We start from the raw sequence: 19192 nt of genomic DNA on the forward strand, positions 1-19192 counted from the left end.
AGATGCCTAGATGGCTGAGTCAGAGCATCTCCAAAACTACCCCTCCTGTGGCTTTTTCAACAACAGTGGTTAACCAGTAATAGGGTGATGTGCAGCCAAAGCTCATTGATGCACGTTGGGAGGGAACAACAAGAGCTACTGAAGCTCAAATTACTGCCAGAGTTAATGGTGGTTCTGATTGAGGGATGTCAGGACACACGCTGCATCACGGTTTGTTGTGTATGAGGCTCCACGGCCGCAGACCAGTGAAGATGTCCCTGCTGACCCACATCCTGCTCTGAAAGTGCCTACTAAGAAAACATGAGCCTCAGAACTAGACTACAAAGCACTGGAGAAGGTGGCCTAGTCTAAATGATTCACTTCTTCTTCTTTTACGTCATGTCGATGGCCAGGAGCACGTCTGTCAAATACCAGAGATTGATCTGAATGTACCGTGGTAAGAAGGTAAGGCAACTGGAAAGGCTCGGTTGTTGGCCTCCATATAATTTGACAACCAGTCAAATCTCAATTCATGCAGGTCTGGGACTTAAGAAATCTGCTGCTACCATCTTGTTACTAAATACCACAGCACACCTCTGGGGATCAACTGGAGTCCGTACTTCGATGAGTAAGGACTATTTTGGACACAGTCTATTTTGAAACGTTGAATATTTGACTTCTTTGCAGTTTGTGTGTTGCTTTTGATGTTTCACCATTCTAAATAGTAAGTGTATATTGGCATCGGCGTTGTAGAATTGACAATGTTCTGCTGAGTCATGCCTGGGTGCGTTATTTTTCCGTGACGTTTTCGTCACAAAAAAAAAAAAAAAAAAAAGCATCAAGTGACCACTTGGGAATTAAAATTCAATGCTCTGTGAATGCGTCCAAGCAGTCAGATAATTAGCTGAACTGATCAGAAAGTAGGTCAGTTATTCTCATATCTTCCAGCACCGTAGAAACAAAAGGAAGGTGTGCAAACTGATATTTTAGTTTGCACAAATGGTTAGACTATTTCTTCCATATCGCCACGGTGATCTGAACAGCTGGTTACCAGTAATGAGTGAATTCCAAAATCTATATTATGAATTACATTTAGCTATATGACAGAAAAAAAAATTTACTAAAAGTGTGAACAAATCTGATCTTGGTGAAAAGCAAAGAGTCCTTACAAAGCCATTCCTCTCGACTAATAAAGATTTCTTTACAACTGTTTTCCAGCTTAAGGCAACCATAAAAATATGTATTATTAAAGCTACGAGGTGCATTGAAAAAAAAAAAAAAAACGGTGTCAGGGGAAATAAGATGCACACAACCTCTTATAACCCCATGGCATGCTGCAGAGGTCCCTCCCATGGGCTGTCAGAGCCAGGGCCTTTTCACTTATCAGCCCATCCATTGTGAAATCAGCTGCCCTGGCCAACCATAACCATGCAAAATACACCCCCTGCATTAAACACAATTTCAATCATCCTTAACCATCTCCCCTCTGCCTTCCTCTGCCCCTCTCCCTCGGCCTCTCCTCTCTCTTATACTGAATAAACAGTTGTCACCGTCAGGTAGCTCAAAATGCAAATTGGAAACAAATGGATCCACTTGAACAGTCTTAATTACATGATATGTATTCCATGAATCACAAATGGTATAGTCCTGAAGATTCAGCAGCACAATATGATGTCCCCTTTAATAATTGATTCAGAAATAATGCCACGTAAAAAAAATAAAAATAAAAAAAAAAAGAAGAAGAAAAGCATGGCACGGTACGCCTCTCAAACTGGCTGCATATCAAGTCACGCACAGGTGGACGTAAAAAGACAAAAACCTTCTCTCTGGATGTGAAGACAAAACTCAGGTTCTTTAGGACCAAAGGGGAGCTGTCGCTGTAAGAAAAGCTAACGCTGTCAAAGGTGATGGAGCCCTTCTGGGGCCAGTCTCCAGGAGGCCGTTTGTCCGTCTCCCAAGGTGCTTCGCTCTCCAGCTCTGCATACTCAACCACTCTCTCCACAGATGTCATCTAGAATGAATAACATGTAGGCTTTAAGTAAATCTTGACAAAGAACTTTTGCTTTCAACTACTCTGGTTAAATGAAAGAGCTCTCCAGTTTCTGAAAGCATTAGATCATTAATTTATTATCTTCACAATATAAATGGTTGCCTAATTCTGGAGGATAATTGGATTTAGTTGAATTATTTAGTACTTCATGACTTCACTTAAAAGAGATTTGGGAGTCAAAGACAGATTTCAATGCTATTAAAATTGAAGTACACACAAGGATACATTTTAGAGTCTTGTCCTCAAGTCACAATTTTTTTATGCAAATAAATAAATAAATAAATAAATAAATAAATAAATAAATATGAGGTAGCCTGGGTTAGCTGATAAAATTTTGACAAATACTTTTGCCAAAAATCTTATTCATAAAACATTCAAAATGCGAGCTAGGTACACAGCTGCATTCTGTTATGACGCAAATAGTGTAAATGCTCTCACCAGGTTCTCAATCTCTGCACTCTGTCTGACTCCCCACTGAAACATGCCTGTGAGAGTAACGGCATATGACAGAGCCAGGCCCACAGCACCTGGCTCCAGTCCTTCATCACAAGGGGGAAAAAAGGGAAACATGCACCTGCGTGAATTCACAGCTGTATTCTTAATAACTGTCAGATATTAATAATCCTCTTCACGTGGGGGTGTGTCTGTGATCAGTACAGTACCGTCCCTGAAGTAGAGGCAGCCAAAAGCTGTCATCGTGACAAAAATACAACAAATTCCATCAAGACGCACAGCAAACCAGCGTGAAGTGGTCAGGAAGAGGAACCAGGCTTCTGTTAGTGAAAATAACAAGGACACAGTTAACATGTTTTTTTTGTTTTTTTTCTAAATCCCTTAAATTGCTAATACCACAGAAATAAAATAATAACTCTTAGTTCAAGATGCAGTAGTGCGACATGTGGAACCACTCCGTCTAGACACTGTTCATAACTGCAAAAGGTCTTCCCAATTTTCAGCACAGCCAATGTACTTAAAATGACAACTTGTCATCATGGCCATTAGACATTAGTTTCATATACATCATGATATTTTTTTTATCATGATGTGGCATCTATCCTGTATAGTTGAACAGAAAAACACACAAATCTGTGTATTCAACAAATACAAGAAATGTAGAAAAGGTTCAATAATCTGGTTTCATAGATATGCACACCCTTAAACTAACATGTTCAAGTCCATTTTTTAATTTTAGCATTTGACAATTAAAAAAATAAACAACATTCCTACAGTGTAGCTTGGTGGTGGCAGCATCATGCTGTGGGGACACGTTTTCTAAACTGGACCAGTTACAAATGCCAGCCTGTTTTGAGGCAGAGTGCTAATTTTTTATGACATCACAATGGTTCCATGCATACATCCACATCAACAACATCTGTCTTCACCAGACAAATAATAAAGTTTTGAAAGCAGAGGTAAATTTAACACAATATGTGTGGGGTGACCTGGATATGGATTGTAACGTGGAGTTAATATTAAAAAGAAAAAAAGTTAGGTGCAGAAAGTATCAGCGTAAAGATATTTATACTTATCCAACTAAGTCAATAAGCTTTTCGTGTTTTGTTTTGTTTTTTTCTATCCAAAAGTTTGACTCAATTTAGGTTAGTTTATTTATATACCAAATCACACCACAAGAAATTTTGAGGCACTTTACATTAAAAAAAATAATAATTTCAATTCGATCACAGCCAAACATAATGCTGGCTGTGGTAGTTTAATTTGTTTTGCCATTGAATTGTACAGGATTTTAAAATAGTTTTAAAATTATTTATCAGGGTCTTTTTTTATAAGCAGTTTTCACACTCTTTAGCTCCACTGTAAAATTTCCATACACAGATTAGTCAAGGCCACAGGATACATCAATATCATCTGTCATTTTCCATTTCAAACATTTATTTAATAAATCTAACCTGAATGAAGATCTTGATACTTGTCAAACATTTGCTGAAACTGATGTTGAACCCTGAAGGCCCGAATGGTGCTCAGGCCTTGGAGAGAGGAAGAAAGGTGGGAGAATACAGGACTCCGAGCTTTAAGAAATCAAAGATCAAATAAATGTTAGCACATGAACAAGCAGAAAAAAATGTGATTTTGTACTCTGGTAAAGTACATCATCATTCTTTATCTTTAAGAATAGTCATATCGATGCAGCCATTTATTGTCTATAGCAGGGGTCCCCAAACTTTTTCCTGCGAGGGCCACATAACTGTTCCCTTTCTGGTCGGGGGCCGGTCTTAGTTTTTCGAGAAAGAAACCTTAGAAAACTTTTGTTGACGGGGGGGGGGCTGGATTACTGCCGACGACATATTCGCGTTTGTAGATAGATTTTTACCCAGAATGCAAATGGAAAAAAACCGTGAGCGAAACGGTGACTGGTACTGACTAGTTTATATTTCATTGAGGGAAACTAAGTTTCATATCTGCTCAAGAGCCCCCCTGGTGGTTGAAGAAAAATCCACATATATATGAAAAAAAACACTGAATGCTCTCTGGTATTGTTCAGGGGGCCGGACCAAATGAGGAGGCAGGCCGGATCCGGCCGTAGCCTGGGGACCCCTGGTCTATAGAAATAATCTTTAGGGTACATATTTTCAAGTGTGTGTATTAATGGATGTTATTAAATGGCTGCCTCCTAAACATCTGTATGCATTCCATAAGACAAACAGCTATCTTCTGCTTTAGTTTGTTTTAGCCAAAAGTTTTATTTTATTCGTCTTTCATCTCTTTTATTCTAGACTTACAAAGTCACTGAGAAAATCCAAATATTTCCTTTCAGCCCTAAGGTTTTAAGCTTAGGATAAAGGACAAACTATGGCCTAGTCATGCCCACTTGGCATTTTTGCTTTTGTATGTGATGTCATGAACCTTAATCTCTTGAGGAAACTGCTTGTGGCCGAGGCATAGGTTACTGCCACCTTTAGCCTTTATGCTAATAGCCATGGCTTTCTGTTCTACTCCATTAGCATTCCTGTGGTCGACTTTTGTCTATCACCACAAAGCCCATCCCCACACAGCAAAACCGTCTTAAAAATTACTTGTAGACTCTAGCCGCTTGATGTCCCTGGAGGTCTGCAGAAAATAGTGTCGCAGGAACAGGAAGACGGCGAGTAGAGGGACGACGGGAATAAGAATCCCGGGGATAATGACGCCGGCCACCGCAATAACTCCGATGACTTGCAGAAATACCTGAAAAAGAGGAGATGATGTCGGAGCCCCGTATTCAGAGAACACGGTGCTCTGCTGAGTGGTGTGACTTTGGAGCACTGAGGCTTGCTTCTCAAAACAGAAAAGGAGAATGTATCTTTCTGCTTCATGCGAGACCATTGGTTAAGTAACAGCAGGTTGAGGGATTGGGTTTATGTGACTCACAGTGTGAAAGGAAAACGATCGCTGCGCTAATTCTCACTTAGTAGCAGGTGAGAATTTACCACTTGGCCACAGCAGCCGCATATCCCCGGCTCTCTTGGGCTTTCCCTTCAACACTTCTGGCCCGTAAGCCTCGCTGGCAGAACAGCCAGCCAATGAGGACGGCCACGGTGACTGGCAGAGAGCTCTGGGAACCGCACTGTGGGTGTCTGATACATGACAGTGTAACTGCACAACCCTCAACAACACAATGACTCATCACCTTTGTTAATGGCTCTGTGACACATCTAAACCAGGAGAGCAGTAACGCCTGAACAGGATTGGAGGCAATGAGTCTGATAGCGACCAAAGAGACCGCACCGTCAGAGTAGAAAAGAAAACAAGCATCTAATAATAAAGAACTGGCATCGACAGCAAAAGAGTTTGCATAAACTCATCTGGCAGTGATCACCTCATAAGCAGGCATTGATACAGAACAGTTTTCAAACTAATAAGCAGGGGATTTACACATGAAAAAAATCAGAAATCACACAATTTAATTATATATGTCCATGCTGCTGCATTTGTTTGCTATGAGTCGGTTAAGTAACTAAATTGTAAGGGGATTTTTTACTGTGGATGTGAATTAGCATTCACCTCCAGCATCCACCTATGCTCTAATTTCATAATGTCAAAGAGGAAAACTGAGCAACAACAACCAAAGATATTTTTTCATTATTTTATGTATTTCACTTAAAAAATGGTAATGCTTTTCTATCTAGTTGAACAAGGGCATTTTCTTTTGTTTCCTCTGGATATGAACATATTTTAGCTAAATGACAAATTTCTGAGAAGTTTCCCCCATCTCTCTTTTATGGAAACTATGCTGAATGCTGGCTCTAAGGGCAATTAGGGTCTTCAATATCCGATATGCATCCAAAAATATCTCCCTCTTGTTTTCTGCTGGCCCATGAAGTAGGCATGCAGGAAGGTAGTGGGCTACTTCTTTTGTAACACAGTTTGGTTCGCAAGCAAGAAGATGAGTCATTTTTGGCTGATTCTGTCCATTTGATGGAAGCAGCTCAAGAACTACTTCGTTTTTTAATTCAAAATGAGAGTTCTACACATAGAGTAGGAAGTCAAGCTTAAAGAACTAAACTACATTTTGGAGGCTCATATTAGTTTAATTTAGACCTGATGAGCTCATCAGATGAAAAACTTCTCAGTCCAATGGTCTTAATAACGGTTGTTAATTAATGACATCGTGAGAATAATTGTTGTGAAGGTGGAGTGAAAGAGCACGAGTTTCTTAAAGAGACAGAGGCCCAATTTTAAGGCATCGAATTGTGAAATCAGATTTATTTCAGTAAACAGCCAAGTCATGTTTGGTATTCAGCATTTTTATAACAACTGAAGTTAAAAGTTACTTGATTGTGCTAAAAAATGGCACTGTGGAAAATACATAAAACCATCCCTTTAGTATAGTTTTGCACATATTTCAATTTTTACACTATAAATGGACTTGTATGATGGAGTGTGTAAACTTTTTACATACTTTGATTAAATAGATGCTTGGTCAAAGACTTATAGCATACAACAGGAAAACCTTGCACCTTAAAATTAGAAACTTTGTGGAGATGAATCCCAAAAATGTGAAGATTAGGATCATATTCTTACCTTCAGTGGTCTCCGACTACCCCTGAGAGATGGAAATTTAATTTAGCACCTTAATTGTGGATTTTATCTGCCACTTATGCGCACATTTAAGCATGATCACTTTCAGTGTAGGTTTATGATGAAAAGCCACTCAATTCCATTTGCAGTTCAGATAAGAGGGAATTACTAGTCCAACCATTGCTGTGGTGGAGCCCACACAATCAAACAGTGAGTCAAAGCTACTGAGCACAACTGATCCCAAGAATTTCACAGTACATAAGTTTCAATCTAAGCTTTGATGGAAGGCTACCAGACTGCAAAGTGAGATGATGGTGCACGGTCCATCACTGCATGTTATCCAGCCTTTCCTCGAGGGCATAAAATATTAACAGAACAAATGTCTTATCACGTATGCTGGTTCTCCTTTGCTCCCCAGCTAATGGCTGGTTGACACCATGCGACTGTTCTTTCACAGATGCTGTGGGTTATTCTGAATTCTAATTAGGCCCAATAAAGATGCAGAATTTTCCTACCAAAAGACCCAAAATGGTGACCCAATTTTAGTTTAGACGTTTTTTTGTTTGTTTGTTTTATCCTAATATTCCAACAGGTTCATGATGCCATGCACTTTAACAAAGTTCTTGGGTCCGTTAAAAAGAAAAAAATAGGCCCACAGAATTACAGATCCTCCACCATACTTTACCATGAACGGGAGATGGTTTTCCACACCATCAAGCACATATGACCAACTGCAAACAGTTCCAGTTATAAGTCCTTGTAGCACTTCATAAACTCCACCCATTTACTTCATTCTTGTAATAGTAGGACAGAAAAGAAGTTTCTCCTTGCATGCCTCTCAAATAGCCAGCAATATTATGTCATCCCTTGAAGAGACAAAAGTCTATCTAACCTCCCTTTAAACACGTAAATACACGTTTTCTAACTGGTCTGATGATGACGCTGTCAATGCAGTCTTTACGTTGACATTGTTGTTTTTCAATGTAGCCAATAGAGGTGAGTTCTGAGTAAGATTCAGCTGAATGGTGACATTTCTTTTGGTTCCAAAATGATCCAAAGTCATTTAGTACCACATTCATTTGGAGAGATATTGATGTGGTCATTATTGTGGATCTACAGCTAACATTAACATACCGTTATGAAACACTAGCAGCCCAGAATCCATCAACGTTTAATAGTCGAGCAATACCTTTCACAGTAAAACATGCACAGCAGCTGCAGTTTGTAGCCCATTTATGTGGTTCTTTCCACTCTTCATCACATGAGATAAAAAAAATTGCAACCAAGTCTCAAGTTTAAGGAGTCCAAGTAAAATTACAAGTGTTTGGGGAACAAGTGGAGACTGAAGTGTTTTGTCTTTACAAATTAAGTCAGAGTCTCACACTTAAATCACCATGTCTGATATCTGATACAGAAAAACTCAATCTCTAGTCTCATCTGACTAAAGCACACCTTTACAGTTAAAGTCATAGTAGTGCTTACCAAACTGCACATGTATTTATGTGTTGATAGGACAAAAAAATAAAATACTTTTCTTGGCATGCCTTGCAAACAACAAACAATGACAAGGCAATTTTAGTTGTATTGCACATTTTTAGCAAATCAATTCAAAGTGTTTTACGTGATTAGAAGGAAAGTAAAAACAACAATTAAAAAATATTACATTGCAGTGGCAAGGTAAGAGAAAAGAATGACGGGCTGAAAAACAAACTACAGTGATGTCCCAGTTGTTTTTAATTAAAGGACATTCTAACCAAATAAGGTTTTAGCCTCGATTTGAAGGAACTCTGTTTCAGCAGTTTTGCAGTTTTCTGGCTGTTTGTTCCAGATTAAAGGACCATAAAATCTGAATGCTGCTACTTCAGGTTTGGTTCTGGTTCTGGGGATGCAAAGTAGATTGGAACCAGAATACACCAGGGGTCTGGAGGGTTGACACAACAGATTTTTAGCGTATTTCGTTGCTAAGCCTTTCAGCGATTTCAGTGATTTATAAACTAACAAAAGCATTTCAAAGTCTGTTCTCCGAGCTACAGGGAGCGAGTGAAGAGACCTTAGATGGCGAGCCATCACTGCATGTTATCTGGCCTTCCCTTGAGAGGATCAAATATTAACAGAACCAATGTATTTGTCATGTACACTTGTTCTCCTTTGCTCCCCAGCTGACGACTGGTTGACATCACGAACCTGTGCTTTCACATTTGCCTTTTGCTGATCTGAATTCAAACTGGGGCCCATTTCAGACGCAGTTAACCGAAGGTCCGAGCCTAACAGGCTTATCTGTCAGTGGGGTCATCTGAAGGGGCAGCTGAGAAACAGGAACCATTAGAACGAAAAGCTCGCCTCCTCCTGTTCCCCAGGGCCTGATGTCACCAGGATCCTGTTTGATGTGACCCACTTGCGTGGTTTGGTGTTTTTATCGCGTGAGCATCGGGAACACCGGGAGCCCCCCACCCACACTACATACAGATAAGTCGGATAAGTGATCCTTTGCGAGCATCCACCTCACCCCCTCGGACCACATCTCCTATGAAACCACACAGGAACAGAAAACTCCCGAAGCCACATCCCGCTGCACATAAAAGTCGATAAAGGGATGAAAGGTTTTGTATACCAACAGTTTAAATAAAGAATTACCACTAATAGCTCTTTAGCGAGAAAAGAAAGCTACCGCACGCATGTGATTCAGTCATCCAGGCAAACTGGGCGCGCTGCCGTGTCCAAAGACCATTCAGATCTCCGCTGACCCTAATTGCTTTATTTTTCCAACGATTCTATCAGCTCTTTGATGTCTAAGTAAATGCAGAAAATTGAAGTTAATTGCTATATTTGTGCTCGGCAATGATAGCGACTGTTGTTCCACAACTGAAAATAAACACTTCCCTGTAATTAAACATCCCTCCGGACACAAGAAATCATTATGCTTTTTACAACTCCTTTTTCATCCTCCCTTTATTTACTAACAGTGTGCAACATTTGCCACTGGGAAAAGAAAAAGTGCACTGAAAACAGGAAACAACAGGAGAGCATGTCGGAGCAGAAATCGCAAAAGAACTCCTCTATCTACCCAAAACTTTTTTTTTCTTTTTACTCCACGCTTTTTGTGATAGAGCAGGGGGACAAATAAGTCGCAAGGGTCAGTGGTACTGAAACAAAACAAGGCTGTTCCACTTGGGCTCTGGAACAATAGAGGTGACCTGATCCATTCTACTCTGTGCTTGAGCTTTATTTTAAAATTAAATGCCCAGATGCTGAGGCTTTTCTTCGGGGGAAATGACTGTGGACACCTCCTTCACATTTTCCCCTTTTCTGGGCCATTTTCACTTCATAAAGCTGCAGTCAATGTGTTTTGTGTGTGTGTGTGGGGGGGGGGGAGGAGGGCCTGACACATACTGTGGTGGTCTCAGCCGCTGTCTACATTGGTGGCTCAAGTAGTCCAAGGATTAGACCTTTGTGTGCTCTGAAAAGGTAAAAAGAAGTCACTTATTTGGGTTCAGTCAAGCTGCTGATTTCCAACCCCGTTTTTGGAAATAAGAGAAAGGCTTTGAAATGCCGTCTCCCCCAGACTCCACTATAAATCACCAGTGCCTGGCAAATTCATTCATTCATTCATTCACTCAGCGTCATTCTGTTGGGAACAACACAAAACCATTTTCAAATGCACAATAAACAACAATTCCGAGATACAAAAGTCACAAAAAGCACCGAATTCATTATCTCCTTCGTGCTGACGCAGGGCGAGATTCTAGATTAGATCCCGACTTTGTTATGTAAGTTCCCAGACTCAAAGGACCCAGGGCCTTGCCCTACGTGTCTGAGTCAGAGCGCAGCCGAGGTGCTGGACCGCAGCATCAAGGGAGGACCACACATACACACACGGGAAAGCTTTTACTCGGCCGGTGCTCGCCATCAAATGACCATGTGTGGTATTGCTGACCGGCCACTTAAGTCCACGCAAAACATGATGATGTTTTGCTTCTATTTTGGCACACATTTGTGTCAATACGTCAGTTCAGTGAATTGAAAATGTCATCAGATGATTTAAAGAGCATGCAGCAACCTACTCTTTGTTCATCTTTTATGGAATAATCTCAAACCAAAATTTATTTTTAAAATGTAGCTCTTAAATTTAGTTTATTTAGTGGCATTGGAGTATAGTGTAGAAATCACATGTAAAAGAAATATTTTATTTGATCAAATTCCCCCATATGAAAATTATAGGTACTCCCTGATGTTTTATAGATTTCTGGACATTTGAGTACAAGGTCATTTTAGCTGTAGAGCAGCACTTAAAGAACACTTAGGGAAACTCTGTTAGTATTTTTGACTTAAAATGCCCTTTTCTGGGTTTTAGGTTTGGAAAAAGTTGATTCTTTAAAATCGGTTTAGAGTTGATTTTGTCATCTGTTTTGATCATTCTTATTATCCTGCTCAAACACCTGTTCCAATGTACTCTAAAAAGTTTCCAAGAGACTTTGGAAGAGAAACAGACGTATGAAATTACAGATCCTCCACAGTACTCATCAATGAGGTTCTTTTCCAAATGTCCATCCTTTGTTTCATGCAAGACCCACCTATAACTCCTGGTCTTACATCCCTTGCACTTCTGTTTACTGAGGAAGGTGATAGATAAGTACAGGTCCTTATGTAGCCTACAGGCTAGAGGTTAAAATAAATTAACCTGTGTAATTTCATACTTATATATTAGGGAAACAGCCATTGATTACTATTTAGAAGTTAAAAATACAATGAGAGTACTTTATGAAAGAAAATAAAATTACGTTGAATAAAATTACTAAAATGTTGATCTAAAAAAAAAAAAATCAATATGAGATTAAACTACTTTAATGCAATCAAACATGAATTTATTTCAAGGCTGTTTCTGTTTGCATCTAAAATTCTACAATGAACAATCTTCTGTCTTTCTCAGGTTACACTTCATGACCTATAACCCTGAAGGCAGTGCATTCTTTACTTCTTCTGTCACTGGTTTGGTGGCACGGCAGAGAAGCAAGTTGGTGAAATCCCATCCTGCAGGGTTCATAGTGACATCAGCAGTTCTCATTTCCCACAAAAGACACTAAAGAGAGTTGAGGTACAAAGGGAGCGACAATATACAAGCATCCAAAAGGTCTCTAAGCATCTTTAGTCCTTTGTTAAAAGTTTTATAATATTATAAAATGTATTGAACTTGTGGGGGTTTCTTTAATCTACATGTTCCACAAATTATGAAGTTGACTTTTGATTTAACAGTCTCTAAAGGGCTATTTTATTTCTTTTTTAATAATAATAATAAAAAAGCCAGACCACCAAGGTGACTGCAGCTATTATAAAGTTTATTAATTAAGAAAGTCCTGTCTAGCATCTCCATTTGTTAAAAAAAAAAAAAACCTCGCAACTTGATGTCAGCCAGTTGTAGTAAATTACAAACTGCTTGCTCTAAATAATCATCCTTCATGTGTAGCGAATGTAGAGTTTGAGTGGCTGTTGTTTAACTATTGAGTAAAGCACGCACTGGTTATGTGGAGAAAAGTGAGACCTGCATAACCACTGCATGGCTCTCTTATATGCAGCTGTAGAGAATCGCATGTTGATGTATTCCTGTGCACATCATCAGCAGCAATGCTGATAAAAAGTGGAGCAGGAATCACAAAGCACATTTGAACATAGGCAGCATTTCAATGGCTCCAATTGTGGTTAATTTCAGACAGACTGTGACTGCAACTGTGTATTTTTAAATTTCCACCGAGGTGCCAGTTTTTTAGGTCTGCATGCTTCTTCCCTCCGCCCCCCAGATAAACAGCCACACAAATAATCCTTTTATTAAGTCAAATTCAATTCAAATAAATTACTATCCCCACTTTTCTCATGGTTAGACACAGTGTTATGAACTGAGCATAACATTCAATGTATATTATTCCGTCTTCTACCTTTTAACTATGTTCTTAGCTGACTTGTGCTTGCTTTTTTTTCATTAATTGCTTTTTAGTATAATTTCTTAATTTACGTTACTGAAATAAATCAAGCTACAATGATTCTGAACCCTGAATACAGTCAAAACACATGAAAAGTTCAAGAAATTGCACTTGCACTTTGCTCAGTCCTGCTTTTCCAAACGTATCCAGATTTCAGGGAACCCTCTTACCAAGTGTAAGGCTTACATTATGCTTCCTTCATCAGCACTAGCAAAAGCCAAGCCAAGACACACTTGAATGACAATAACAGTGTGCTGATTTTCCATTAAAATCCTTTTTTTGGTGGTGGTGTTGGAGAAAACAGGGGGGGTAAATGCAATACCAAATCCAACAGTTGGTGGTGGAAGCTTGTCAAGAGCCTTCACTCAGATTCCACCCAAAGACCCCCGTATTCACTCCTCATTGTCTTGGCCTCCTGCTCTGCCCTCTTTATGAAAATAAAGGCAACCCAGGATTTAAAGGTCAAGTCCAAACAAAAGCTGACAGTCCCCAAAGGCTGAGGTGTTTTTAATTGACATTTCTGTCTTTGTCCCCTGACCATAAAGAGGAGGAGAGAAAATAGTCTTTTCTCCAATATACTAAATTACTACTAAATGAGACCTGTGGAAAAAGAAAAAAAAATAGGGCTGTGGGGTGTAACCAGGTTCCACCAGCTTGAGGGAATCCCCTTGTTAGGAAGCTATGGGGGTAGTGTTGAAGGGCTGTGAAGTGCTTACTCCGCCATAAAGGAGGGAAGGCTCAGGCACAAATCCTCACACAGAAGCGGCCTCTCTCCATAGAGAGAGATAAACCAGTTAGGGCTTTGTTTATGAAGTTTCACTTTATTCCCCCCTGACAACCATTTAGACAATGACTATGGGGGAAATGTCCCTCTGAGAAAGAGCAACAATAGTCAAGATCAGCAGCTTTTCTAAGCAGCTAATTCTGTGATAAAAAAGAGTGCAGATCTTCCTTCCTGGAAGCATTAGAAACTGCCTAATGAAAGACACCTGAACAAGAGCAGAGAGAAGCCTAAACAAAGGTGCTTTGTCCAAATGATGCCACCTTTGTCCACCAACACAATCACTTACCACTTTCTGGTCCTTTCTGAAACACTTTGCATACTATATACACTCAGTCCATGTCATGTCTTGCTCCGTTTCATTTAAGTGATAGTCTTTCTTAGAAAGCTTTGTTCTAAATATATGAAAAACTGCATAGAACAAATTTAAGTGAGAATAAATCTGAAAAAAAAAAAAAAAAACATCTGGATGGCATGTCTGTCTTGGGAAATATTTTTTTCTGATATTTAAAGGATAAGAATTACCTACTGATGACTGTTCTTCAAAATCTTTTTTAACATTTGGTGTTCCCCAAAGCGTGACACTTGCTCTGTTTTTATTTTATGTACATCCCTTATCAAGTTTTTTTTTTCCCAGTGTTTCTATTACATCTTTTATAATTTGTATGCAGACAATATTCAGGTGTACTCAGTCTGTCTTTTGTTGTTGATTGTGTCATTCAATAGATTATCGACTTTGTTCCTATTCCAATAAAGACGTGGCAAAAAGTTGCCTTTATCTAAATTACATGACTTTCTATGTCAACAATAATTGATTATATCAGTATTCTACATAAAACAACTTGAAAGGCAACCACGACTTTTCTCAACTAAAAATTGAGAAAAGTCATTTAAAATCTTCCAGGCTGCCTTATATTCCACTTTTACTATTGAGTTTCTGATTTTCTCTCAGATACTGAAGATTTTTATCTTCAGTATCTTATGTTGTGCATTGGTTTGTGACCATCTCTGCAAAAAAACAAAAAAACAAAAAACAAAACAACAACTCTCAAGTAAACAATTTATCATTTAAAATAGTCTTCAGTCATGATATGCTTAACTCTTAAGACCTTTTAGGACCCAAGCATCCTTTACAAAGTTGTTGTTTTCCTTCATCTTATTATCAAAACGAGGGGAACGATTGCAGACAAAACTCTTTTGTGCATATGATCTTTTGTGCTTTCAGCATTTAAGATGGCTTTTGTATACAGCGAGATGGGTATCTGCCACAAACATCACTCAGGCATTGTGGAGGGGGGATTCATTTTCAGCTCGCCTTTGTTCTATTCTTTGGCCTGAACCAAGGAGCCACGCCTGCTCCTCTACCTTGAATTGTGTGGCAAACATTCCCTTCTTTGTGGCGCTAGGTGCATGAGCTAGCTCATCTCTGCAGGCTTTCGTGGGAGATGGCTGTCACGGTGGCGGGGTCACATTTGGTAACCCAACCAGGTTGTGCTCTAGGGTGGCCGTTTGCTACTGGGCCAACGAGACTGTAAACGGGTAAGAAAACTGTGCTCAGATGGGAAAGTCCTTTTTTTTTGGATCTCTTCCACAAACGCCTCCTCTACATGCTGCTATAGCTACCTTCACTCAATATGCCCTTGTTATGCCCTCCTCGGCTCCCTAATGTTTCCTTCTATCATCATGACGCTTTATTTCTTTTCTGATCCCCTTTCACCCAATAACTTTTAGTCTCCATACACATTTTTTCTTTTTGAAGACTTGTGTTGTGTCACACAGAGGGAGCCACGCCCTGAGCCTGTGTGCACACTTTTTATTAAATCTGTTCAGGCGCTGGGCTGCGCTGCCGAGTAATCCTACAGTAATTGTTTCCAGATTATGGGACCCGGACCACAAAGCAGGTTTAGCCAGGCATGAAATGGCCTCCCAGCACCGCAGCACCGGCAACCAGACCTGCCGAGGTGCGACTCACCTGGGTAAAGTCCACAAACGTCCACGGAAGAAGAGAGTCTAAGTAGCCAATGTCCTTTGAAAACCTGTTGAGAATTCTCCCTGGGAAACAAAACAAAAACAAAAAGAATGAGACATTTTCCAAAAACCTGCTCAAATAAACATCCATGCCTGGGGAAAAAAAAAAAAAGGGTGAATTTTCACCTACGCTCTAATTTTGTAGTTTGAACTACAAATGTAGGTCAAACGCAGATATGTTCAATCCATTTTTTTTTTATTTCAACAGAGGATCCGTTTCAATATTCACCTCAGATTCAACAGCGCAGAGCTGAGAGACTGAGATGAAAAGCATTCACCCCATCTAGTTTAAACAATGAGTCATTATTTGGGCAGCATTTCATAAAGACTGGCCTACTCTTGGATGAACATGTGAGGGAGCCTTTTGTCTGCAAACAAAAGGGCAACAGAAGCTGCGTACCTGCCTTTATGCTCCAACTGGCAGTGTCAGTGACATTAATTGAGTTGCCTCCAATCTGCTCAGGTGTTCATTATTTTGGAGGGCGCTCTGTAGGTGCAGTGGCAGCCCTTTCATTGTTATCCCGTTAGCAACTTTGCTACCTTATTCTGATCCCGCGGTACACACAACTACACTTCCAGGTGCTTTCACACAGAGTTTACCGCAGGGTCAATCCCTGCAGTGCATTCCGTACAACCTATTCACTCGGTCTCTAAAGGATGCAGATAAACTGAGAGGTAGACTACAGAATGTGGCAACAACTGAACAGGACTGAGGCAGCTTTCCGCAAAAGTAGTAACTCCACAGTTATGTCATATTGTTTCAATTTACATCTGAAAATGAATCTTTTCTGGTTAAACATACACAACTGAAATCAGACATTTACACACTTTATAAACATTTTTTTTCACCTTCTGACATTAAATCAGACTAAACTTTTCCTACTGAGGTAATTTAGGATTACTAAGTAACATAATTTTCAACTCAATTCAATTCAATTTAAAAGTATTTTATTTATCCCAAAAGTAAATTATGTCTTCATAACCAATATCATCCAAATATCTCCTAAGATTTGTTGAGGACGTTGACGCTGTGGGAAGGAAGGATCGCTGGCTGCTGTCAGTTTTGCTGCTCTACAGCTATGATGTCTCCTTATCAAACTACCTTTTAAAGTCAGACTTTCACATACATTGAGATTACTGCACCTTGGGAGATTTGGAAAAGCCTGTATGAAAATATAGTGGATTTCCAAGCTTCTGAACTTTTGAGTTAATTGTGGATGCATGTTATGCGACATATACATTTCATGTGTGACATCATGAAAAAATTGGTGCAAATTAGCCAAGGTGTAAGGAAGGGAATTGTAGATCTCCAAGTCTGAGTCAGACTTTTGGTACAATTTCCAGACGTACCAAACATCAATGAAGGTCTCAAAATGAAACTATTTTGTGTTTTGAGTACCTATCCCAGAATAAAAGCAAAAGACCTTGCGCAAATGCTCGCAAAAGATGGTAAGATAGTTTCATTACCCACATTGAAATGAATCGTGGACTGAAAGACCATTTAGTAAGGAAGAAACCGTTACTCCAAAAGAAACTAGCAGCACCATGCTACACTGTGAAAATCCAGGTTTATATCCCGGTAAAACCCAAACGTTTCAATTCACTTGAGTAAAAATGTATATTCAAGTATTAACACCTTGAGTTGTCTGAGAATATTACAAATTCACAAAATCTATATTTTTCAATGAATTTACCAAAACTGACTTGAAACTCTAAATTTACAAAGAAGCAGACTACATGGCATTCAGTAGTGTAGGACGGATGTGAGGAGAAGCAGGGTGGGACGCTGGCAGGATGTGGTGGCATGGTACTACATAGGCATGGTAAAACCATGGCATCGCTGACCTAAAAGTTGCCTCCCAGCTTCCAGTCAGTCCTATGGAGGAGGGCCCTGTAATCACCTCTCTCCACGGCCATAAGCAGCTTACAGCTTTATCCAAAACGCCGCTCCCGCCTAAAAAACATGCATGCAGACAAGGCCGGGCTCCCCATAACAGCCATTGCATAAACCCAGCCAGAGCATTATTCCCCCGCAACAACCCAGCAATGCTCCAAATCAACACTGATTCAAAGTCAAGTGGCGTAAGCATGTTGTACACTTAGAGGCAGACTAATCTTATTCACAGTGTGAGTGCCCCTTTAGCATACAGACATCCCGAGGGGAGGGTTCAAGCAAGCAAGGGGGTAGAGCTGCTACCACACCAATGTAAGATACTGCTGCTTTTCATCTGGGAACAGGGGGAGGACTTGTCAAACTGTGTTTGTTAAATATATTCAATAATATTTTATGTAATTTCACTGTCTGAGCCATAAATGACCTAAATCCATGCATATCTGACAAACAATGCCAATGAAAAAAAAAAAGGAAAAAAGAAACAGGATTGGTTTCTCTGGGTTACATCATACCGTGGTTGGAGGGTGTTGGAGCATCCAGCGTCAGACGGGTATCAGCTGTTTGACAAGCGGCTCAGTTAACAGAGTTCTACTGGGGATGAGGCAAAGACCCTTCTCTGTCTGTCCAGACTATGGAGGGGATACATTACAGTGATGTAGTTACACAAAGACATTCACTGCATGGAAATGCCTATGAGGTAAGATCAGCATGGGACAGTGGCTTCAATCACGCTGGGTGGTTGTCAACAATATCACCTATTGTGTAGAGTGGGGTATAGACATTTCAGGATATCAGCAGCATTAGTATCAAACAATTTCTCATGCTTTGAGACTCCAAGGGTGATTTGCACCACTTTTCAGGCTCAGAAAATATCAAGCGCTCCCAATGAAGGTGGCCTCTTAAGGTGGAGATATTAGGTGAGCAGGGCCCCCAATCACTTTTAAAGAAGTGGAACAGTGGGGTCCGACTCAAGTGGGGCTGTGTAGCAAATCGCTGTTCCCTGTAAACATCAAGATAAGGCGACGACTCAGAGCCGCTCCATGTGTGGGCCCCAGTGCAGTTGGAGGGGCTTTTCAGTGAGCAGAGTGTGATAATAAAGTAATACCAGGGAGGGGGCTGCCAAGGCTGGAGGTGGCACGGCTCACCTGCACTTCCATGAAGGGCCCACAGGCCTGGGGCAGCCTCCCACCGCCGGCGCCTTGCTGCCAATACTAATACATTCTAAATCCATTCTCTTCGCTCACACCGCCAGGCTCCTGCAATCTCCTCTCCTTTCCTTTCATGCAATTAAATAGTGGAAGTGCCGAGCGAGGGGGAGCCCTATCAGCCATGCTGCACACACACGCGCGGCTCCATCTCCACATTCAATTTACACACTTCGATATCATCATCCTCTCTGCAGTACTTCCTTCACTTTCACTCTTAACACTCTTGCATTCCAGACCTGAAATACAGACATTAAAAACACTGCC

General features: G+C 40.2%; 1 protein-coding gene across 1 annotated transcript in view; it reads right to left on the reverse strand.

Moving 5' to 3' along the window:
* Positions 1-19192, reverse strand: part of LOC106922936 (ATP-binding cassette sub-family C member 4) — a 50578-nt gene that overhangs the window by 12066 nt on the left and 19320 nt on the right. Inside the window, exons 20-25 of the mRNA XM_014995709.2 lie at positions 15771-15850; positions 5062-5212; positions 3937-4056; positions 2692-2802; positions 2468-2568; positions 1799-1990 (exon numbers count right to left, since the gene is read on the reverse strand). Of these exons, the coding sequence (XP_014851195.2) occupies positions 1799-1990; positions 2468-2568; positions 2692-2802; positions 3937-4056; positions 5062-5212; positions 15771-15850 (755 nt within the window). The remainder of the gene's footprint in view (positions 1-1798; positions 1991-2467; positions 2569-2691; positions 2803-3936; positions 4057-5061; positions 5213-15770; positions 15851-19192) is intronic.

Source organism: Poecilia mexicana, unplaced genomic scaffold (assembly GCF_051168715.1).
Source record: "Poecilia mexicana isolate PSO_F unplaced genomic scaffold, ASM5116871v1 scaffold_2, whole genome shotgun sequence".
NCBI classification, from domain to species: Eukaryota; Metazoa; Chordata; class Actinopteri; order Cyprinodontiformes; family Poeciliidae; genus Poecilia; species Poecilia mexicana.